Source organism: Carettochelys insculpta, chromosome 27 (assembly GCF_033958435.1).
Source record: "Carettochelys insculpta isolate YL-2023 chromosome 27, ASM3395843v1, whole genome shotgun sequence".
NCBI lineage: Eukaryota > Metazoa > Chordata > Testudines > Carettochelyidae > Carettochelys > Carettochelys insculpta.
Window position 1 is genome coordinate 970,412 of NC_134163.1, and position 25,138 is coordinate 995,549.

At 48.1% G+C, this 25,138-nt stretch overlaps 1 protein-coding gene across 4 annotated transcripts in view; it reads left to right on the top strand.

Annotated features, from left to right (window-relative positions):
• The first annotated feature begins 17,090 nt into the window (after window positions 1-17,090).
• The window catches only part of DOT1L (DOT1 like histone lysine methyltransferase), a 162,733-nt gene continuing 154,685 nt past the window's right edge, over window positions 17,091-25,138 (top strand). For 2 of the 4 annotated variants that reach the window (XM_074978486.1, XM_074978484.1), the window contains exon 1: window positions 17,091-17,920. In XM_074978486.1, the coding sequence (XP_074834587.1) occupies window positions 17,840-17,920 (81 nt within the window). In that variant the 5' untranslated portion in view covers window positions 17,091-17,839. The remainder of the gene's footprint in view (window positions 17,921-25,138) is intronic. The other 2 variants (XM_074978483.1, XM_074978487.1) reach the window with 2 other exon arrangements.

Genomic DNA, 25,138 nt, shown 5'->3' on the forward strand with positions numbered 1-25,138 from the left:
CCACAGTGTTTAAAATATAATATCATTAAATATCCATGTTTTCTTACAGCATTAATATAGACATAAATATCACAATGACACTAATCACTAGTGTGTCATTAGCTTCTGAAAAAAGACTTCACTCTGTATGCTTTTATAATACGGTAGTATTGTATACAGTGAGCTGATTTAAATGGTTATCACTAGAGATTCAGCCTCACTGTTTTTATAGACTAGCAAACCTTAGAAGTGGATTCTTCTGACAGTCACCCCCGAAATTAAAGTTCATTCAAGCTGTGAGGAAGTACCCTTGTGAAGGAAGATTCATACTCTTTCATCCACCACATGTCACCTTAATACATTTGTACTGGATATGTAAAACTGAACCACCTTTGTCTGAAGATCAGGCTGGTCAGGGAACTAGATATACATTCCTTTGTCTGAGGCTGACCTGTTTGTGAGCTTCCAGACATGCCTAGTTTTAACACCTTTTAAACACCTTAGCCTTGCCAGTTTTGGTTGCATGTATTCCTAGAGAGTCCATCACATGACAATCTTGTATGGACATCTCATGAGGAGTAAGGGAGGTGGACCAGAGAGTTTCTCCTTTTGACCTCCCCCACTGAGGACAGCCAGGTAAGTTGATAGTTGTCATGATCATGACGGTTAGCCAGCAGCCTGGGAATAAAAGGGTTAACCTCCTTAGCCAGGTGGGGTTGGCCTATAGGAATGTAGGTAAGAATTTCAAACTGGGACGAAGGAATTTTTTGGCTCCTCCCTTTTCTGTCCTCTGTTCCTTCTTCTTCTTTCCAGCCATGAGGGAGACAGACACAGAATATCTCCCTCCAAGACCAGGCCCTCCAATCTTTTGTAAGTAGGGTAAAGTTTAGATAAATCCGTTAGGCTTTATTGTTTTATGGTGTGAGAAGTGGGATCTGATGTCTGTGCACTTTTTAGAAATGTTCTTTTACTCTCCTTGTAACTAAGTTCTAGGCCCATGGTGGAGACTCCCCATGTGTTTTACTTTGTGACTCTTCCATCTAGTCATGAGGTTTGCAACACGAATATTGTTGTAATAATAAAAGTTCTCTATTTTTCTTTTTATTAACCTGGTATTGGTTAATGTTTGTGTCCTGGTTTTTCACTTTTAGGGCTGAGATTTCCCAAGTCGTCTCTCCCTGGTTTCCTTATCATTACTTGGGTGGTGGCAGCGAATTTTATCCCCAAAATCTAAGGTTTTTAGGATTTTGGGGGGGAAGTTTATACCAAAACCTGGTAGATAAGGTTTTGGAGGTACTTTTGCTGGCCCCCACTTCTGCACTTGTCTTGCTAGAGTGGGGAAGGAGCCATGACAATTGTAGATAAGTTGATTCCAGCTATGCAATTGCAGTAGCTGGAATTGCTTATCTACAGTCAACTTCAAAGCCTAATGTAAACCTGGCCTCAGAGTTTCGAACACCAGAGCTATGAATTGATTAGTCATTCATGCACCTCATTTGGGACAGGAAGTATGGACTCAGGCAGCAGCAGAAACACCCACCCCCAAAAGGAAATACCATACACTACTGTGTTAACCATAAACTACTGTAAAAAAAAAAGAAAGAAAAGTGGTGTATTTTTCTGTACAGTAATGTTTCAAAGCTGTATTAAGTCAGTGCTCAGCTGTAAACTTTTCCAAGAACAGTCATAAAGTTTTGTTCAGACTTATGGACCTTTCAGAGTTAGAAACAACCTTTGCTCCCACCATGTTTGCAACTGAGGTTCTGTTATGCGTATCATTTTATAGGTGGGGAAACTGAGTTCCAGAGAGGTGGAGTTACTTGCCTGTGGTCAGTAGGCATCCTTCAGTCTGCAGAGACTATGGATCGCGCCCTTTCTAGTTTCAACTGAGGACTTCATTTATAGCGTCTGTTGTGACTATGAAGACCCACACGAGAGCGACAGTCCTTGCTGCATCTCTTGCAGATGTGGTGGGTGTCTGGCAAGTCCTTACTGTGCTTTCTGTGCGCTCGCTTCTCCTCTGCTAGCTGTCTGATCCTCATCTCGCCCTTCTGAAGGCCCTTGTATAACTCCTGCCTCCGTCTGCTGCGGTCGTTTGCTAGTTCTTCCCACTTGTCCAGCTCGATGTCTACCTCTCTGAGGTCTCTCTTGCAGACATCTTTGTAATGCAACTGGGGGCGTCCGGGAGGTCTTTTGCCAGAGGCTAGCTCACCATACAGGATGTCTTTTGGAATCCTTCCATCATTCATCCTGTGGACGTGGCCAAGCCAGCGGAGCCGATGCTGCCTGAGGAGGGTGTGCATGGTTGGGATTCCAGCTTGCTCGAGGATGGCGGTGTTGGTCACTCTGTCCTTCCATGATATTCCAAGGATGCGCCTGAGGCAGCGCAAGTGGAAGACGTTCAGCCTCTTTTCCTGGCGGGCATACAGGGTCCAAGTCTGAAAGTTAAGAGCAGATATGGCAGCAGAACCAGTGTCTACAGGGCCAAGTGCAGTGCTCTATCATAGCACTGCCTCTCCTAAACTAAGAATTAATAATCTAGTGGTTGCTGGCATACAGACTAGATAAGATTTTCACTGAACTAGCTGTTCCTTTTTTAAACTGGGTGTGCTGACGTATGCATTTACAAGATAACATACACATAAAGGAAGGGAAGCTAAACTTCTCCTAGCACCAGCAAGTTTTTTGCCAAAATAATCTGCAGGTAGATGAGGAAGGGCTCCTGTGCAAACAGAATGTCTGGGTGTGGCAGCTGATCTACTGTTCTATCCAGAATAACACTGAGCACAGTACACTTGTGTAGCTGCTGCATGTTGAAAACTTGCTCTGGACTGAGCAGTTGATCAACAGATCTCATCTTCTATGATGCCATTGCTGGGCGACTAAACCAAACCTTCACTGGCAGAGCCAATTACAGATGTCACATAAAAAGCCGCCAACTGCCGGCATGGACCAGTCTTTTCAGATCCTATGCTTTTCCTGCAGCACCTGGAGATACTGACTGTCAAAGCACTTAAGAGCCTGTACAGTGGTTTGCCACCAGGACAATCTGTCCTGAACTGGAGTTTCCAGATCATTTGGAGATGTGTCACATGATTTCCCATGGGCCTTTAAAGCAGCTTTATATAGCTTATACTGACCACCAATAGAGCACTTTCCACAAGCAAGCTGGCCACAGAAGACCATTTTTGGCATCCATGTATCAGCCATCTTCATAACATGACCAATCCAGTGAAACTATCTGTTCATAAGCATTGCTTCCATGCACATGACACCACTCAGCTTAAGAACCTCCGTGTTAGGAGTTTTGTCCCACCACTTCACATGGGCAATCTTCCTCAGACAGCGCATATGGAAATGATTGAGTTTCAAAATATGGCAGTGATATATCGTCCTTAACTCAGAGCCATGCAGTAGGATATACAGGACAACTGCCTGATAGACTGCTACCTTGGTATGGAGTTTAATACCATGGTCAAATTGACATATGGTCAATTTGGCTTTGGTTAATCAAGAAGATATGTTTATACTAGAGGACAGTACAGTTCCGAGGTACCAGAACTTGTCAACAGCCTGTGCCAGCAGCAGTGATCTCTGGAGTGCTGGGCTCTTTTCAAACAGGCTGAGACATAACTTCAGTCTTTTTGAGGCTCAGTGTGAGTCCAAAGCAGTGAGCAGAGGTAACAAAGTAATCCAAAAGCTCCTGTGCATCCTTCACTGAATGAGACATCAGCAAACAGAAGGTCACGGATAGTTGTAGTGCCCACTTAAGTGCAAGCTTGAAGTGTACATTTCATATGGATACCGAGTGAATGTGGCAAGTGAACCTGCACTCTTCTGCACTGTTAGCTACATGTGTCTAACCCCGAGAGGATCCTACACCAGTTTAGTGGTCTAAACATATATACAAATTGTGGTCCCAATTCACAGTTGTACTCAGTGACCAGATGCTGGAAAAACCCAGGTTCTCCCCTGAAGTGGTCCAACTTCACAGATGCAATTGCAGAATCTGGATTTAATTATTTTTAATTGCTTCAGCCACTGCTGAAGTGTGGCAGCACTGGAACACTGCTCATATTTTAGGGCTGAAAGTTGCTATGAATTTAGTGTCTTTAGTGTCAAGGAGAAATTTCAGGAAAATTTAGGCAGCCAAACGTAAATCCAGATTGGAATTTTTGGCAGGACACTGGAGCTACCACCAATTGTCCCTTCTAATTTTTTTCCATGTATTGGCAGAATTATTATTATTATTATTTTATTTTTTTGTGCAGAAAGCTATGTGCCAATGGGCACCACCATAGAAACACAGGCTGACGGCTGTGGGTGCTCTGCTGATCAGCTGGGCAGTACTTGAATCTCTTCTGGGTGGCCATCCGAGCACTCAGCTTACAGGGAATGTTGGCTACCACCCTATGTTTGTGATAAGGAAACATGTGCTCTTCCCTGGCCACTAAATCCTAGAACTCTTGCACAATGCTCCTAATACTTTTAATGCAACTGATTCTGTACTGAACTGGACAGAAAAGCAGGACCTTCTGAAGCACTAGCTCTGCTTCCTGTGTGATATCTCGTATGACCATCTGCTTCAGGACTCGTCAGGGATCAACACACCGTGAACATATGAATGGCCACATTGGGTTAGACGTAAGGTCCACTTAGCCCAGTAGCCCGTCTTCGAACAGCAGCTGATATCAGAAGCCCCAGAGGGAGTGAGCAGAACAGGTAACCATTGTGTGATCCCTCTCCTGTCATCCATTTCCAGCCTCTGACAAACAGGGGCTAGGGACAGCAGCCTAGACTAGACTAAGGAGCATGCTATCACCTTCAATTCCCTGCACGGTGGGATAAATCAGAATTCCCATACCATTTAACCCCAGCCAAGGTGTATCTTAAGTTTCCAGAAAATGCAAGCCAAGTTTCTTTGCTCTTCACTAAGAATTTCTGGCCCCTCTCAACACCCTGAACACCTCAACCCTGAACACAAACACCCGCACCCATTGCCCTATTGTCTAGGATTTGACACTTGTTGGAAACACATTTCTAGTTTCTCCAAACAAGTGCCATGTGTAAATAAGACATCATAGGACATTATGCCTGCAAATATGCTGCCTATTAGCAGAACATGTCCATTGTGAGTGACTGCTGAGGATGTGCAAGCACGTGTCAGCACATATTAAAAAGTTGTTCTGTGACCCAATGAGTTTATAAGCTACGTTTTCAGAGGTAGGAGGGTCTGGTGGCTTGGGCTTGGGTTCAGTCTCTTTTTTGCCACAAGAGGCCTTGGGCAAATTTTCTGTCCACCATCTCTATTCTCCATCTCTAAAATGAGAACAATAGCACTGAGCCCCCCAAAGGACCTATCAAACCCCAATCTCTGTAGATAGGCTACAAAAGCACACAATGGGTAGATAAGGTAACAAGGGTTTCTTCTGTACAAAGAGCATTGGACAGGGCTACCCACTCTCAGCTAGCAGAGCTTTGTGGGCCCCTGGGTTTTCCTTGGAAGTCTCCCTTCCCATCAGAGACCTCACCCAGCCTGAGACAGATTAACCCACAGCCAAGTATTTGAAGAGGTGATTGTTCAAAGCAATTTCTTTGTCCTAACTGGGAGAGTCAAGATACCATTCTTAGGGGCATGGGTGTTCTGTTTTATATGGGACTCAGCGGGAATGAATGAAATTAGCACATGAATTGTTCAGATTGTGGAGGCAGGGGAGCAATTCTACATTAAGTAGCCTCATTCCCTGCTTCACTCAGCAGCCCATGCCCCTGCAGGCCAAGTCTATTGTGATTCAGGGTCCCCTAACTTTGAAGTTTCCCACGTTGCTTTGTCAGAGCTAAAAGTAAGTTTAATGTTCTATGCTAAGAACAAATTACTCCTCAAAAGCTGTCAGTGAAGGAGGAGGAGGAGGAGGAATATTTAGCACAGGTTAGTCAGTGACATGAAGTAAATTAAAAATCTTAAATTTTTATTACTACCCTCCCTGCACATCCAGAGCACAGGAAGCCCAAGAACGAAGTGCAGCTCATGGACCTTGCCTGAGTTAGCTGGTAGTTAAAATACACTTTTTCTCCTAGGGGGTGGATAGAATCCTGCAATGGGATCCCAGGCCACCTGCTGTATGCTGTAATTTGGACTAAGGCTACCTGTCCAGGTCTGTTTGTCCACCGATGATGCACTGAGCCACACGGCCATTTGGTGACTTGTTCACAAGCAGCCAACTTAGTATTGCCAACACTCATGATTTTGTCATGAGTTTCATAGTAACTATTGTCTCCCTTAAAGCCCCAGACCCTGGAGTCAAGTGGATCGAGGGGCACTTCTCCCTTCATTCTTTTCTAGTGCTTGCAGCTAAGGAGAAAGTTTCAAAATGTGATCCCAGCACAGCATAAATACTCAAAAAGCAGAAGACAAATAAAAAGAACATTATGTCTGTTACTTTTACACAATCTCATGACTTTTAAGGCCAATCCCATGTTTCTTGGTGATTCCAATTCATGATATTTGAATGTTTGATATTGCTAATGCTGCCACTAGCAGAACAAGGATAATCTTGACTCCCAGCCCTAGACTCTGACCATCAGATGATGACACTTCACTTGGGTATAGGGAAAGTGGGGCTCATTGATTGATTAAGCTGAGGACACAGAGTTAGAAATGGATTTAGTATGGAGTTTTGGGATTAGAACGCCTGTGTTTACCCTACTTTGGCTGCACTGGCTGGTAGAAGGATCGAGCACCATATATGGCCATGGCTAAATAATCCTTCAGCGAACAATGTTTGATTGTCTTCTTGCATCTGAGAGTTTTCAGCGCTATGGTTCGGAGCCCAGAAACTTCACTCTTGAAGAGCTGCTTTAACTATCTAATTTACTTCATACCTCAGGACATTACCACTGCAACAACTACAGCTCACCAGGTAATATTGTTAACCATTGTAGCTACAAACTCAACCTGGCAAGAGTCTCCCTTATCCTGGGGGCTTCTGCCCCACCTCCTCCACATACCCTGTCATCAGTTTTTTAGCTGCACATAAATGGCTTAACTGGTCAAAGTACAAACATTTCTCCCATGGGTAAATCCAGGGACAGCTGGTAGTTCTGCCTGTTTGGCCACACCCTAGTTTCCTTCATGTACTAAATGCCAGTGTGACTAGTGCTGTTGCATTGTTTGGCTTGGGCAAATGTGTTTATATTCAACTCAAATGTTCTTGCCGAAGTGGGAGACAGTCCTTTTCACAGGAAGACTGGGCTGTGTATGCAAGTGACTTCCGAAATGAAATGCTTTTTAGAAACACCACCCGCCCTTTGATGCAATCAGGTGCATTCTGCTGACAAAGCTAACTTCTGGCTCTTAACTCTCTACCAGCCAGAGACAAAAGTCCATCTCAGGCATGGATTGTATGGAAGCACATGGAGAAGGGGGATGAACGCTACTGCTGGAAGGGAATTCTATGCCAATGCCAGATGCCCCAGAGAGAGTGAAGAGAACAAGTAATCATCAAAGCGATCCCTCTCCTGCCATCTGTTCCCAGCCTCTGCCAAACAGATGTCAGGGACACCATTCCTACCCATCCTGGCTAATATCCTGTGATGGACCCAACCTCCATGAATTTAGCTAGCTCTTTTCTGAACCCTGTTAAAGTCCTGCTCTTCACATCATCCTCTGGCCAGGAGTTCCACGGGCCTATCATGCGCTGCAGAAGAACATCTTCCTTTTGTTAGTTTTAAATTTGCTACCCATTAATTTCATTTGGTGACCCGTAGTTCTTATGTTACAGGAACACGTAAATAACTTTTCTTTATTCATTTTTTCCTCACCAGTCATGACTTTATAGACTTCTATAATTTCCTCACTTTGTTTCCTTTTTTTCTAAGCTGAAAATTCCCAGTTTTTTTAATACAGTTCAGCAGCTGTATTGTAGACCCATGATACTCAACCTTTCCAGACTACAGTACCCCTTTCCAGAATCTGATTACTCTTGTATAGCCCCACCTTGCACCTCACTTAACTATTTGCCTATAAAATAAGACTTAAAAATACAAAAGTGTCACAGCACATTGTTACTGCAATTTTGCTTTCTTTCTTATTTTACCTTATTATAAATCAATTGTAATATACACATTGTACTTGCATTTCAGTGTATAGTACATAGAGTAATATAGACAAGATTTATATTGTTTTAGTTTAAAAATGGTTTGTACCGACTAGGCTAGTGCTTTTTAGATAGCCTTTTTTAAACCTAGGCTAATATGGGTTGATGTACCTACCACCTGGAGGATCTTTGTGTAGACATGCACCTATTCCATTTTTCTATGCCACTCATCTGAAGAAATGTGTCTTATCCAAAAAAGCTCATGATCTAATAACCTTGTTAGTCTATGAGTTGCTGTTACTTGTGAAGCTACAGACTAACAAGGGCTACCCATGAGACCATTTACAGATAGTATGTATTTGTTATAGGTATTTAAAAACAAGCACTTCTGTGGAACTTAACAAATTCAGTCTCTAAGGAGTCACAGGGCTACTTGTTGTTCTTGATGATACAGACTAACAGGGCTACCCCTCTGAGACATAGCTATTTTAGTTAGGGGAATGACTTCTTTTACAGATATACAGTAAACTGTTTTAACCAGTATTCAATCACCCAGTACTCTCAAATGACCAGCACTGCCACCAGGCGCTATCCTGGCGCCTGGTGACTAGGTTTCTTCTTCCAAGGCACTGTGCTCCTCGCAGGTGGTGAAGGGATTCTGTCCCGCCCTGAGCGAGAGGGTGGCAGGGCGGGTGGCAAGAGTACGGGAGCCAGCGTGCACGCACGCACACACATCGCAGCATGGGCCAGGGCCTGAGGCGCTGGGGGCTGCTGAACCCCTGCGAGGAGCTGACGGGATGGGTGGCTGGAGCACAGGAAGCCAGCCCCCACTGCACAGCAGCACAGGCTGGTGCTTGAGCTACTAACCCCAGTGGGGAGTGCAGAGTAGGCTGAGTGGGCTGTGGCTGTGCTCCAGGGACCAGGCTGCTGAGGGCTTCAGGGATGGGAGCGCTGCTGTGCTGCAGCCCTGCTGTCGGAGAACTGGTGGCAGACGGATCCCTCTCTATTATCCATAATATTTTCATATCCAGCAACCTCCCGGTCCCAGGGCTGCTGGATATGAAAGAGTTTATTGCAGCTAGACTAGTGTGGACATAGCAATTAGTGTGTATGTGGTATACCACTGGTAGTCTTATTCCCCTTCCCACACGGGAATAACTAGTTATCCTGTTATAATTAAATCCACACTAAGGTTAGAGGAATACAGTACAAACTTTGTTTGCAGGTGAATCCTAAGGTGTTACATTAGGTCAGGGGTGCACAAAGTGGGGCATGGGCCTGAAATTTCATAAGCAGCTGGGTCTCAGGCTCACCCACCTCCTTAAAAATGTTGCAATACGTTACTGCTTTACGTATCAAATCATAGAATCATAGAAGGGGTAGGCACCTCGAGAGTTTGAGTCCAGTGCCCTGCCCTCATGTCAGGACTAAGCACCGTCTAGAACATCCCCAGTAGATGTCTGCATGTCTTCACATTTATATACTGAGTAGTAAAATTTTTACATTCTACAGACTTATTTTCTTACACATGCCAAAAGTTTTCTTTTCATATGAACATAACCCAAATTTCCGTTTTTTTGGATATTGTTAGACAGGTTGAGGGGGTGGTCTGCTAATTGCACGGATTAAAAGAGGGGCCCAATGTCAAAAGTTTGCTCACCCCTGCATTAGGTTACAGAAACCTTCTGTGTGCTCATGATTCCTCTGTAATGGTGATTAAATAGATATTGGCCAAGAGGGGTGTCAAACCATCACCTTTTGTTGGGCATTAAATTCCCTTAATTCAAGAACCAATAGAGCCATTGTTCACTCAAAAGGCAACAAAGAGTGACTATTTGTTAAAAGCTGACAATGGGTCAGTCCTTGCCCAGAGGAGCTTGTATTGACCCATAGGGGACTTTATTTCAGTGGTGAGTGAAGTGATTCTTGTGTGTAGCTTGCAACCTGCTTTGGGATGAAAGGGGCAGATGCATATGATTTTCTTTTGTCAAATCTAGTAGGATTCTTCCAGAAAGATTAGACCTGAATTCAGTTTTTTGTTGCTGTTGCAAACACACTGGGCAACATCTCTATTCATGCTTTACAAAGGTCAGTATCATTATCCTCATTTTACAAGTGAGACTAATACACTGTGATATGCCCAGGGTCACCCACCAAGCTAGTGGCAGAGCTAGAAATAGAGCCCAGCTCTTCTGAGTCCCAGTTGTGTGCGCTATCCTCCAAACTATGTTGTCTCCCCTTATAATGACTGTTTGGATGGAAACACTAAGGCCTAGATTATTCTGTAATGACTCGGTTACTACACGTGTGCTTAACTTTACAGCCCATGAATCACAGAAGTTTAGGACTGGAAGGAACCACCAGAGACATCTAATCCAGCCCCCTATGCTGGGCCCAGACCAAGTAAACATAGAACATCCTTGACTGGTGGCTGTCTAACCAATTATTAATGTCTAATAACAGGGATTCTACAATTCCTGTCTACTGTGGACATAGCATACTAATATACATATGGTATACCCCTGGTATAGTTTTATTCCTTTTCCCATATGGGAACAACTAACTAGAACCCTTGGCGCTCCCCAGCACAGCCATTGGTCCTTAGCCCCATCCTGGGCTAGCCCGCCAGTCCTTGAGCAGCACTGGGAGGACAGGTGGCATGTGGCTGCAGCCTCCCAGCCCCCAAGGAGTGCAGGAAAAGTGGGTGGCATGCAGCCACAGGTCTTCCCTCTCCTCCGCTGCACCAGGAGGGCATAGTTCTCCAGATGAGTCTTCAACGGTGACAAACCTTCTGATACACCCCAGAATATCAGATTTTTTTAGCAGCTGTCTCCTTTTGTTACTTATTCAATTTTTGATCCACTATAACCCCCAGACCCATTGTAGCATACCACCACCTAGTTACTTATTTTCCATTTTGTAGTTGTGCATTTGATTTTTTTTAAACAAGGTATTTTGCACTTGTCTTCATTGAATTTTGTCTTTCAGCTTTCGGACTGACTCTCCAATTTGTCAAGGTCAGTCTGAATTCTAATCCTGTCCTCCAAAGTGCTAGCAATCTCTTCCACCTTGATGTCATTCAGTTTCTCCATTCCATTATCCAAGTTGTTCATGAAAATATTGAATTAGTTCTGTACCCTGGATAGACCCACAACGGATACCACTAAATATGCCCTTCCCAATTTGAGAGCAAACTGTTGATAAGCACTCTGAATACATTCTTTCAACCAGTTTTAGACTCACCTTACAGTAATTTCATCCAGACCACATTTTCTTAGTTTGTGTATGAAGATATCAAGTGGGACTGTGCCAAAATCCTTACTAAAATTAAGATATATCGCATCTACAGCAAACCTCCATCTGCTAGGCCAGTAACACCATTGAAGAAGGAGATATGGTTGGGTTGGCATGATTTGTTCATGACAAATCAATGTGGCTATTCCTTATAATGCATGGTTACCAACTGTTTAATAATTTGTTCTAATATCTTTCCAGGTATCAAAGCTTGACCGACCTGTTTATAATTTCCTGGATCTTTTTTGTTCCCATTTTTAAAGACTGGAGCTAAATTTGCCTTTCTCCAGTAATCTGTGAACTGTTCCATGTCCTATGACTTCTTGAAGATAAGGGCTCTTTCTGAGATTGTTTCAAGTAGTTCCTTAAGTACTTTAGGATTGATGTCATCAGGCCCTGATGACTTGAATACATGTGAATTATTTAAGCCCATGTCTACATTAGCATTTATGTCGTCAGCAAAACGTTTGTCATGCAGCAGTGTGAAAAAAGCAGCTCCAAGTGATGTAAGTTTTGCATACATAAATAGTCATGCATTATCGCTCCGTTTTAGAAAGAGAAGTGGACGAACTGACATTTATATTCAAATTTGGAACATTAACACATGGTTTAAATCGTGATGGGAACTTTCTGAGTCACTATAGGGGCTCGTCTGCATACTTGACTCAGTCTAATTCTTGATCTTCCCCCCACCCCTCCACTCTCTGATTTGCTCACCTTGATTATCTTTTTCTGATTTGTCCTCCTTGCTTACTGTTTTTGGTTCTCTGTGCCTTAAATATTGAGTCTGTTCTGGTCTGGCTATGGTCTGAAGAAGTGGGTCCGTCCCACGAAAGCTCACCTAATAAACTGTTTTGCTAGTCTTTAAAGTGCTACTTGACTGCTTTTTGTTTTGATAGTGTATAGACTAGCACGGCTTCCTCTCTGTTACTATTCATGCATTTGGTGATATGTAGGTGAGAGATACTCTTCTGTGCATACACTTAGGTCTACTTGTTGAGCTTGTTTTATTATGTCACCTGGAGAGTTCTCTCCTGTCGGCATAATGTGGCTAAACAAGTTCTCTTTCAATGGCACAGCTGTACTGGGTCCGCTGTGCTGCTGTAAGTTTCTAAGGCTTAGTGTACACTACACCTTACAGTCCACTGCAGATATGCAGTTCTAGCTATGTCAATAGTGTAGCTAGACTTGACATCTCTGCAGTTGACTGAAAGGTCTGTCCACACTGAGAGAGATTAACGGGAGTGTTTCTCTAACCTACCGCCCTTAGTCCTCCTGAGAGCAGGAGTACAGGGGTTGACTTCGAGCCCCAGAGAGATTGATTTTGTGTGTCTTTAACAGACATATGAATTTGAACTCTGGGAGATCAACCTGTTCCTAAGTGTAAATGTGGGCTAAATATTCTTTTATCCTTTCGCTACTTTTTTTCCTCTCCCCTTGTGGTTATTTTGGTAACTGTATTCAAAATCTGGTCAACATTTACCATCAAGCAGTCCTGTGGCACCTTAGAGTCGAACAAATTTATGAGCTTTTGTGGATAAAACCCACTTCATCAGATCACAAAAGCTCATGACCTAATAAATTTGTTAGTCTCTAAGGTGGCACAGGGTTGCTTGTTGTTTCTGAAGGTACAGACTAACACGGCTGCCCCTCTGAGACAATATGCCATTTTAAGGAAGGTGACTGGAGCACCAATGGCTTTAAATACCTCGGCCTTCTTAAGGGCATCTGTAATTAGAAATTGTCCACTGAAGTCAACAGGGGTACTTGTCACATGTGAAGACTTTACAGGACTGGGGCCTATGATTCCGAGAACCAGGCACTAAAACACTTAATTTTTCCATGTTAAACTGTAGTTTGTTAGTTTGGGGGGTGGGAGGGCAGTTTACAAGCAGCAAAAGTGAAAGCGGTGTGGCTTCTTGGTCTGATAGAAACAACAAAGAGTGTGGTGGCCGCTTAAAGACTAACGAATTCATTAGGGCAAATTTGTTAGTCTTTAAGGAGCTACCACACTTGTCATTTTTAACAAATATTAGTGCATAAGCAAAAAAAAATTGTTAGCCTTTAAGGGGCCACTACACTCCTTTTTTCTAACAAATTTAACAGTACAGTGGTTCAGGGACCCCGGGTGTCCAGAAGGTGTTGCTGGGGGGGTCCATGAAAACAAAAAGATAAATAAAAATGATCATAGAACATAAGTTTTAAATAAATTGCAGTTACAATGAATTATTATTTTCAGATGAAATATCTTAAATATTATTCATTGCTGCCCGAAAATGTTGTGGTTTTTCATTTTAGCAGTGTACATAGTGGCTAGAATTGGCTTTGATGGGGGTCTGGGAAGGGTTTGGGGGGTGATTGGGGATCTGCATATGGTTTTTGGGGCTGATTGGGAGTCCACAAATGGTTTGGAGCGGTGACTGGGAGTCTGTGATGGTTTGGGGCAGTGGTTGACGGACTGTGAATGGTTTTGGGGCTGATTGGGGGTCCACAAATGGTTTGGGGCAGTGATTGGGAGTCCGTGAATGGTTTTGGGGCTGACTGGGGGTCCGTGAACGGTTTGGGGCAGTGATTGGAGGTCCGTGAATGGTTTTGGGAGTGATTAGGGGTCCATGAATGGTTTTGGGTAAGTGACTGGGGGTCCATGAATGGTTTTAGGGAAGTGATTGGGGGTCCGTGAAGTTTGGGGCAGTGATTGGGGGTCCGTGAATGGTTGCGGGTCATGATTGGGGGTCTGTGAATGGTTTTGGGCCAGTGATTGGGGGTCCACAAATGGTTTGGGGGGCGATTGGGGTCCGTGAACAGTTTGGGGCAGTGATTGGAGGTTCATGAATGGCTTTGGGGAAGTGATTGGGGGTCCATGAATGGTTTGGGGCAGTGATTGGGGGTCCGTGAATGGCTTTGGGGCAGTGATTGGGGGTCCATGAATGGTTTTGGGGCTGATTGGGGGTCCATGAACGGTTTTGGGGCAGTGATTGGGGTTCCATGAATGGTTTGGGGCAGTGATTGGGGGTCCATGAATGATTTTGGGGCTGATTGGGGGTCTGTGAGTGGTTTTGGGGCAGTGAATGGGGGTCCGTGAATGGTTTTGGGACAGTGATTGGGGGTCCATGAATGGTTTGGGGCAGTGATTGGGAGTCTGTGAATGGTTTTGGGGCTGATTGGGGGTCCGTGAACGGTTTGGGGCAGTGATTGGAGATCCGTGAATGGTTTTGGGAGTGATTAGGGGTCCATGAATGGTTTTGGGTAAGTGATTGGGGGTCTGTGAATGGTTTGGGGCAGTGATTGGGGGTCCGTGAATGGTTGGGGGTCATGATTGGGGGTCCGTGAATGGTTTTGGGGCAGTGATTGGGGGTCCACAAATGGTTTGGGGGGCGATAGAGGGTCTGTGAATGGTTTTGGGGCAGTGATTGGGGGTCTGTGAACGGTTTTGGGGCAGTGATTGGGGGTCCGTGAACGGTTTTGGGCTGATTGGGGGTCTGTGAACGGTTTGGGGCAGTGATTGGGGGTCCGTGAATGGTTTGGTGCAGTGATTGGGGGTCCGTGAATGGTTTGGGGGCTGATTGGGGGTCTGTGAGTGGTTTTGGGGCAGTGAATGGGGGTCCGTGAATGGTTTTGGGACAGTGATTGGGGGTCCATGAATGGTTTGGGGCAGTGATTGGGAGTCTGTGAATGGTTTTGGGGCTGATTGGGGGTCCGTGAACGGTTTGGGGCAGTGATTGGAGATCCGTGAATGGTTTTGGGAGTGATTAGGGGTCCATGAATGGTTTTGGGTAAGTGATTGGAGGTCCATGAATGGTTTTAGGGAAGTGATTGGGGGTCTGTGAATGGTTTGGGGCAGTGATTGGGGGTCCGTGAATGGTTGGGGGTCATGATTGGGGGTCCGTGAATGGTTTTGGGGCAGTGATTGGGGGTCCGTGAATGGTTTGGGGGGCGACAGAGGGTCTGTGAATGGTTTTGGGGCAGTGATTGGGGGTCTGTGAATGGTTTTGGGGCAGTGATTGGGGGTCTGTGAACGGTTTTGGGGCAGTGATTGGGGGTCCGTGAACGGTTTTGGGCTGATTGGGGGTCTCTGAACGGTTTGGGGCAGTGATTGGGGGTCCGTGAATGGTTTGGGGCAGTGATTGGGGGTCCGTGAATGGTTTGGGGGCTGATTGGGGGTCTGTGAACGGTTTGGGGCAGTGATTGGGGGTCCGTGAATGGTTTGGGGGGCGACAGAGGGTCTGTGAATGGTTTTGGGGCAGTGATTGGGGGTCTGTGAACGGTTTTGGGGCAGTGATTGGGGGTCCGTGAACGGTTTTGGGCTGATTGGGGGTCTGTGAACGGTTTGGGGCAGTGATTGGGGGTCCGTGAATGGTTTGGGGCAGTGATTGGGGGTCCGTGAATGGTTTGGGGGCTGATTGGGGGTCCGTGAATGGTTTGGGGCAGTGATTGGGGGTCCGTGAATGGTTGGGGGTCATGATTGGGGGTCCGTGAATGGTTTTGGGGCAGTGATTGGGGGTCCGTGAATGGTTTGGGGGGCGACAGAGGGTCTGTGAATGGTTTTGGGGCAGTGATTGGGGGTCTGTGAACGGTTTTGGGGCAGTGATTGGGGGTCCGTGAACGGTTTTGGGCTGATTGGGGGTCTCTGAACGGTTTGGGGCAGTGATTGGGGGTCCGTGAATGGTTTGGGGCAGTGATTGGGGGTCCGTGAATGGTTTGGGGGCTGATTGGGGGTCTGTGAACGGTTTGGGGCAGTGATTGGGGGTCCGTGAATGGTTTGGGGGGCGACAGAGGGTCTGTGAATGGTTTTGGGGCAGTGATTGGGGGTCTGTGAACGGTTTTGGGGCAGTGATTGGGGGTCCGTGAATGGTTTTGGGCTGATTGGGGGTCTGTGAACGGTTTGGGGCAGTGATTGGGGGTCCGTGAATGGTTTGGTGCAGTGATTGGGGGTCCGTGAATGGTTTGGGGGCTGATTGGGGGTCTGTGAGTGGTTTTGGGGCAGTGAATGGGGGTCCGTGAATGGTTTTGGGACAGTGATTGGGGGTCCATGAATGGTTTGGGGCAGTGACTGGGAGTCTGTGAATGGTTTTGGGGCTGATTGGGGGTCCTTGAACGGTTTGGGGCAGTGATTGGAGATCCGTGAATGGTTTTGGGTAAGTGATTGGGGGTCCATGAATGGTTTTAGGGAAGTGATTGGGGGTCTGTGAATGGTTTGGGGCAGTGATTGGGGGTCCGTGAATGGTTTGGGGGCTGATTGGGGGTCCGTGAATGGTTGGGGGTCATGATTGGGGGTCCGTGAATGGTTTTGGGGCAGTGATTGGGGGTCCACAAATGGTTTGGGGGGCGACAGAGGGTCTGTGAATGGTTTGGGGCAGTGATTGGGGGTCCGTGAACGGTTTGGGGCAGTGATTGGGGGTCCGTGAACGGTTTGGGGGCTGATTGGGGGTCCGTGAATGGTTTGGGGGCGACTGCGCTCCGCCCTAGTGAGAGGCTGGGAACCACTGCACTTGAGCGTAAGTGAAAAAAATGTGCGTCTCTAAGGGGCCACCGGACCCCTCGCTGTTTGTGCGGGACAGAGTAACCGGCTCCCCGGCCAGGGCGCACGGCTCTCCGCGGGGGCTCAGCCGCAGCGCCCCGGAGCCGGCCGAGGCCGCCCGCACGCTGGGGGCGGGCGGGGGCGCTGCTCCCGGCTGCGCGGCAGGAGGGGAGCGCGTCTCCGGGAACTGCTGACACCACCTTCCCTGCGGCTCCGCCGCCTGCGCCGCGTACGGCTCCCGCCCCGCAATCAGCATGTCCTGCACGTTTTGGGCGCGCTCCTCCCCCCCCCGTCCGCCGCACGTTGGTACCGTCCAGCGCCCCGCTCCCGGGGACGAGCAGAGCCGCGTGCCCCGCGCGCGAGTCCCCCTCGGCCCGGCGGAGCCGGCGGGCGGGGCGGCCGTAGGGCTCGGTGCCCCTGTGCACCCGGAGCCCCGTGCGGAGCGGCGGGGGCTCCAGCCTGTGGCTAAACCAAACCTGCCCCCCGCCCCCGCGCACCTCCCTGCAGCGCCGAGTCGCGCCCCCGCGGGAGCGGGGCGGGGGCCGGTGACTCCCCAACTCCGCTGAAGTAGAACAGAGACAAAAGCCCCTGCACCTGCCCCCGGGGAAGCCCCGGGCAGATCCGCGGCGCGGCGCGGCGGGGGCGGGGCGCGGCGGGGGGCTGTCAGCTGGGAGGGCAGCTGAGGACAGGAGTGGGGGGCGGCTCGCTCGGTCGCTCCCCCCCCCGCGTCTGGCGCGTTGGTCGGGCCCGGCCCCGGCTGCTCATTGTGCTCGCTTCAAGCCGGCCCAAGATGGCGGCGGCGCTGGAGAGCCCGGCCAGCCGCTAACTACAATAGAGGGCGGCGAAGGGGAGCGGGCGGCCCCCTCCCCCAGCAGCGGCCCCCGGCCTGGCCCGCACCCCCGCGCGGCCCCTCTAGCATGGTGCGGGGCCGCCGCCGCCTTCTGCTGCCGACATGGGCGAGAGGCTGGAGCTCAGGCTGAAGTCGCCCGTGGGAGCCGAGCCGGCCGTCTACCCCTGGCCGCTGCCCGTCTATGTGAGTACCGGCCTGGCCCGGCCCGGCCCGGCGAGCGGCCCCGGCCCCCTACCCCCTTGGCGGCGCGCCTGGCCCCGGGCAGTCGCCTTCCCGCTCCTTGCCGGGCGCTTCCCGTCATGCACCCCGGCTCCCGCTCCCCCTCCGATCCCCGCTCCGCGGCACCCCGTGCTCCCTGTCGGTCCGACCGCCCGACCCCCCCCCCCGCGTGCGGCTCCCCCCGACCCCCGTCCGACCGCCCGACCCCCCCCCCCCCGCGTGCGGCTCCCCCCGCCCGACCGCCCGACCCGCGGCTCCCCCCGACCCCCCCCGCCCGCGGCTCCCCCCGACCGACCGCCCGACCCCCCCTGTCTGCGGCTCCCCCCGACCGACCGCCCGACCCCCCCTGTCTGCGGCTCCCCCCGACCGACCGCCCTGCCCGCCCGACCCCACCTGTCTGCGGCTCCCCCCGACCGACAACCCCGCCCGACGGCTCCCCCCGACCCCGTCTGACTGCCCGCCCGACCCCCCCCCCCGCCTGCGGCTCCCCCCGACCCCCGCCCGACCCCTCCCCCGCCTGCAGCTCCCCCCGGCCCCGTCTGACTGCCCGCCCGACCCCCCCCCCGCCTGCGGCTCCCCCCGACCCCCGCCCGACCCCTCCCCCGCCTGCAGCTCCCCCCGGCCCCGTCTGACCGCCCGCCCGACCCCCCCCCCCGCCTGCGGCTCCCCCCGACTGACCCCCCCCGCCTGCGGCTCTCCCTGACCGACCGCCCCACCCGACAGCTCTGCCCGACCACCCCCCTGCCTGCGGCTCCCCCCGACCGACCCCCCCTGCCTGCGGCTTCCCCCAACCCCCATCCGACCGCCCAACCATCTCCCTGCCTGCGGCTCTCCCCAACCAACTGCCCCGCCTACGGCTCCCCCCGACCCCTGTCCGACCGACCAACCGACTGCCCCGCCTACGGCTTCCCTTGCCTGACCCAGACACCCCCATGCATCCTGTCCGTCCGACCGACTGCGGCTCCCCCAACTTCTGTCTGACCGACCGACCAGCCGCCTTGCCTGTGGCTCCCCTCCCCTGCCGCGGACACCCCCATGCGCCCCGTCCATCTGACTGACTGACTGCAGCTCCCCCCGACTCCCGTCTGACCGACCGACCAGCCGCCTTGCCTGTGGCTCCCCTCCCCTGCCGCGGACACCCCCATGTGCCCCGACCATCCGACCGACCGACTGACTGCAGCTCCCCCCGACTCCCGTCTGACCGACCGACCAACGGCCCCGCCTGCAGCTCCCCTCCCCTGCCGCGGACACCCCCATGCATCCTGTCCGTCCGACCGACTGACTGCAGCTCCTCTTGGCTGCCGTCTGACCAACCGACTGCCCCGCCTGCAGCTCCCCTCGCCTGCGCCGGACACCCCCGTCCAACCGACCACCCCTCCTGCCTGCCCCAGACACCCCTGCGCCCCGTCTGACTGGCCCCCCTGCCTGCGGCATCCCACCCCTGACCCCCGTCCGACTGCCCTGCCTGCTCTAGACACCCCGTGTGCCCCGTCCAACTGAGCCCCCTGCTTGTGGCTCCCCTCGCCTGTCCCGAACATCCTGCGACCGCCTCAGACGCCCCCCCTCCTGGCCCTGCCTGAGCCCCTCCCTCACCCTCATGCCTGTGGCACCCCCCTGCTCCCGGTCAGATCCTCCCTGGCTGGACACTCCCTGTTCCCTCTTTCCTTGCCAGATCCCCAGCCGCCTTGCCCGGTCCCCATCAGGTTCCCTTGTCTTTGAGAACCGCCTCACTCCCTGGCAGGCCCCCTGTCTTGGTCACTGCTGTCCCATACTCTTTCCCTGTTTCCCTCAAATTTCCCTTGTTTGGCCACCACCTATACCAGGCTCCCCCTGGCCTAACAGCCCTCTTACTCCCAGTGCTGGGTACACCCCATTGGGAAGCTCCTTTCTTGGGCACACCCTATTCAGGTCTCCCCAGTCCTGTCACCCAGTAGACTCTGCCTTTTGTTAGTTACCTTGTCCTACATCGCTTTCATGGGTTGTCATCCGTAGACTGTTCCTTCTCCTTCCAATGTTCCTTGTCCTTGGTAGTGCTGCTCTTCTGCTTCCAGAAGAAAATCCTTGTTCTCCTTGCCCCATCTGGAGACTCCCTGCCCAGAGCACCTCATGCCAGCCTCAAGTAATGCCAGGCCCAAGTAGTTGCCATTCCTGCCACAGAATTCCTCTTATTTAATTCCTTCTTGTTTCCTATTCTCTGTGCCCCAACAACTCTCTCCAAATCCACTTTGCCCCCTGCCCCAAATCCTCTGTTACTGTTTCCTGGTCATCTTGTTCCAAGTCCTCAATACGCATCCTTTTTAATGGAAAACTTTCTGGCTTATCCAACCCTCTTTCCCAGCCTTCACCAGTTACTGCCTCTTTGCCTGTTAGTTGCCATCCAGATACTCTTATCCCCAACAAGCCAATGCCTCCCTTGTGTCCAAACCATCCACCTTTCCAGTTTATGGATTCTCCCTTTGCCTTACCATAATCCCCTTTTCTCTGGATACTCAGTTAAGCAATTCCTTTTTATAAATAAACTCTTCTCATGTTGTTTGGCATTGTTTTCTGTCATTTTCCCTCTTCAAGCCTTCGGGCACACTGCTTCTAACCCACCTTGCTGCATTCTCTCCATTCCCCTTTCTTTCTCCATTTAAGTCCAGATTTGGGTTGGGTATTTTGGTCACTTTAAAACTATCTATTTTTTTGAGGGGAGAGGAAGGGGCAGGGATCTGTAGCATCCCAATTCTTTAGTATAAATAAATAACTATAGGATGAAATAGAGCAAAAGGTGGTGGGTTCTTTAAGTTGGCTCAACTTAGAGTGGTGTTTCTCTTTGAAAAAGGGGATTTGACCTCTAAATTTGGTTGAACTTCACAGATAAACAGGGGAGTGTGGTTGGAGGACAGCTAATGGAAAGTTTGTATTCTTGAATTATAGACTCATAGAATGCTAGAACTGGAAGGGACCATAAGAGATCAAGTCCAGTCCCCTTTCCTCAAGGCAGGATCAAGTGCAATAGATATTTATACAATCCAGTCTGAATTACTGTATTAACAAAAAAGTCAAGGAAAGCTGAAATTGTGCAGTGACACACAAATTCCGAAACCCACCCTTCTCTATTGGGAGTTAAGATCTCTAACCCCTCTCCACCTTCACCCTTAACCTCCTTCCCCAGTAAGTCAGAGCAGTTCAGATGCCCCCCTCCCATCAGCACAATAAAGAAGAGCCTAGATTGTGTGTTCACATTTGCAAAAAATTACAAATCCTTCTTGAGCCTAGTCTGAAACAATTTAAGGAAAGTGGGTCTTTGTTAACCTGTTCTACCTAGGGTGGTTGTAGAATCTCCATCATTGGAGTCTGTTTCTCTGTGGTGAAGCTTTGCTAATTAGAACATAGATGCTCATTTTAAGTGCTCACATATCTAGCACTTTGATTCAAGACACAAAAAGGTAGTCAAGTTTGTGGATTATTTAAAAAAACAAACAAACTCCAAACAGCAGGAAATCAGTGTCATATTTGAGAGGTGTGGGTTATGTGTAGCCAACAGAAAAATTGACTTAAAATTCTCTTTAGACAAAATAAAATGAATATTCATGAGAAAGTCAAGCAACAGTCTTATAAAAACTGGTTTGGGTGCTCTACATTCTTAGTAATATTTTAGTGTTTGGGTCCTACATCACAGGGAGGACATGCTACAACATCTTAGTGATGCTGATGCCCCTACAGTTACACTGCCTTGCTTGTGGCAGGAGAGACCATTATGTACTGTACTTGCTTTCTGAATTTTGGTGCTGTTGGAGATGGCTGTGGTTTCCAAAACATCCTGCATATCAGAGGACTTGCCATTTTTGATCATCCTGCTCCCAGAGCTTGAGCACTTCAGCACTCACTTTTTAATGCAGCCTTTCCTGTTTGGGCAGCTCTGTCATTTGTGTGTGCCTCTGCTACACTTGAGTTGACAGAAACTGAAAGTGTAATGGGGACCAGTTTAGTTTCATGCTTGTCACATTCTAACTTGTCTCTCCAATCTGCCTATATATAGCAATAAATATTTTTTAGACTAAGCTAAGGGTGAATCAGGAAACGGAACGAGTCAGTGAACTTTTTGGAATCTCCCTGCTTAAAAAAGGAAACCTAAATTTAATGTTATAGCTTGTGAGGTAGGGATAAAGAAATTATCTGGAGAAACTTGGCCAGGTGTTTCCATATTGCATGGCTATGTTTAAGATGTCAGGATATGCAGGCTGTCTTAGAGTGGGCACGGTGCTTATCTGTGTATGTTACCAAAGATTTAAGAAATGCAGTAGAACCTGACCTTCCTGTAATTAAAGTGGCCTGTCTGGGCTGCATATTTTTTCCCACAGTGATACAGAACTGAATCTTTCATCTGGAGCTAATCAGTTATTTTGTCCTGCCCATCTGTTGAAGAGCTCACACTCCATGATATTATTGTGTACAGCCTGCCACTACAGCCATTGCAGCAAAGAACTGTAATGCTTGAGAAAGAAATCCTCTTTGAACGTTGCAGTGTCTGGTCTACTAACATTGTACTGTATTGAACTGTAGACTTTATTTCCCTCCTTGGCTCAGACTCTAGTTGGCAGCAGGGTGTATGTACCATTGTGGTTTCAGAGCTCAGCTCTGTTTGACGTCAGCAGAATGTTTCTTAGTTTCACCACTGACTCCACTTGCTTCTTGGAGGCTAGGTGAGATGAATTAAAAATAATCGAGAGATTTATTTGTTTAGAAGCATCCTTATTTTACATTTTTTAAGGTTTTAACTTGTGTGCGCACATCATGAGACAAAATTTGTGGAGGATGGGGAGTATAGCAGCATTCCCTACTAATTAATTGAAAAAGCCTTATGAGTGCTGGTAAATCATATTTGCAGTAGGTGTTGTAAAGCTGCTGTTTGATTGTACGGTTGTGTCTCTTAACATTGTTTCAGACAACATTGACTTTTTTATTATTACTATATCCAGTTTTCATCTCGCTTAGCAGAATGTTTTTGTACTAGGAAAAAGGCTTAGATTAAAAATGTTTATATTAATGGCGAATGGATGTTACCTTTGTGGTGTTATACATTGTGATGTTATATGTTGTAAAGGACTGTTGCTTATTTTTGTATACAGTAGGAAATCTGGGATCTCCTCAGACTGCTGAATTTGCATAATAACTCAGCGGGCAAACGGATGCCCGTTAAGACGTTTTTTTAAAAAAAAAACATGGGAGGGTGATGTGAAACATGTATTTTCCTACAAGACTAATTAAAATGTGGGAGGAGAGAGTATTGGTGTTACAGATACAGCCTCCTACTGGCTTACGTACAAAACTGAAAGTATGACTCTCTCCTCAACCCCCCTTTTTCTGCTTTCCTCAAAGGAAAGGCCACAGTTTCCTAATGAATACATGGTGAGCAGTTCTGTCCATGACACACTTTGATGAGTAAGTCGAATAGTGCATAGTGAGTAATCCTCCCCCTCATGACTCAGAAAATATTTTCTGCTGTTGACCTCTGGTTTTTGAGTGCCCTTCTTAATAGGAGTTGAGGTGGTTTTACTCTACTGTATCACAGCTTAACTCCTTGATTCCCAAATTCCGATCCCAAAGTGTGCTTGTACTAAATTCTCAAGGGCCTAGAATATTAGGTCTTGTGTTCTGCTTCATCTCTTGTATTGAAGCTTTATTTTAATGACAAATGAAAGCTTCTCTGCCCTAGGTGTTAACATCTCCACATTAGACTGACAATGGGCCATATCCCCTCTGTCTTATCTGACCTGCTTTCTTCTCTCTTCATACATACTGCTGATTAATGAGCCTTTTCCACCCTGACTGAATAGACCTTGTCAGCTCTGGCCCTCCCTTTTACTGGGATACCCCTTTGAAACCCCCCCCCCCCACACCTCATGCATCTGCTGATGCGGGTCTTTGCCCACGAAAGCTTATGCTCCAAAATGTTAGTCTATAAGGTGCCACAGGACTTCTTGTTGTTCTCGAAGATACAGACTAACATGGCTACCTTTCTGATAAATAAGTTTGTTTAAACTAGATGTATTTTAAATGACCCAGGTAAGATTTTTCTTAATTTATCGCTCTGATGGCCTATCATTTCACTTACACGCTAATTCAGGTATAGAGATCAATACGTAACAGAAGATATCACTCCTGTTCATATATGAAAACACAGATACCCAGGTTTTGAAAAAAATTCCTGGTTGCCTATAGTCAAAGACAAAGTTTGGGGCCTGCTCAAAAGCAAGTTCAATTTGAAAAAAAAATCTGATGAAAAGCTTTTAGTCCCTTTTATCTTTGAGGGTTCTGGAACATGTGCTGGGGCACTATTCCTAGACCTTGCTTGCTGGGTGCCATTATGCAATCTCCTGCCAGGATGAAGTATCCCCTTCAAAATAGGGAGTAGCCTCTGACTGTGCAGTCTGAATTTTAAACCTTCAAACTAGCAGCTGTGATGATGAGTCTGGGCTGAATAATCTGAGAATAATTCACTGCTCTATTGTTTGTGTGTGATGTTTTTTATTCTCATTGCTATCTTTTTATTGAGCTGTGATGGCAAAAATATTCAATTGGCCAGCAAAATGTTGTCATGACATAATTTTTGCAGCTGTTTGAGAGTGAATTATTTTGGCATATGTATCTACTACGGAGTAACAAAACGTAAGCTTGATATTATTTGTACAGAGGGGTGCGAGCGTGCGTAGTATCTTCTTTTCACCACCAGCTAGGAAATTGGGGTTGTGACACACCTGGTGCCATTTTGTCCTGAATGGAATGTGTTTGCTCTGAAAGTTCGGGACAGGCACTAATGATTAAAATCACTCTGCATCAGTGTCACCTTTTAAAATTTATTAAAGATTAACTTCAGAGATGAATAACAAACCTTGTTTAGATCTTATGCCCACTCTGATTGTGGGAAGCAATCCTGTCTGAAATGTAATGCTTTGCCTCAAAACTATATCTTTGCTGCTGGTTAAGCAGGAAAGCTTCTTTTAACATAGGAGTGGACTCCAAGGGTATGCTGTCACCTAAAGTTTTCCCAGTGGGTGTGGTGATGGCAGTAGGTCTCTAAAAATATTCAAAATGCAGACTTTGTAATCTTCAGAAGTTGTGTGTGTGATGGTGACTCACAAAGTTGGGAAATGTTGGAGCTGAACCAACATTTAAGGTGGTGGGGATTTTTTTTCA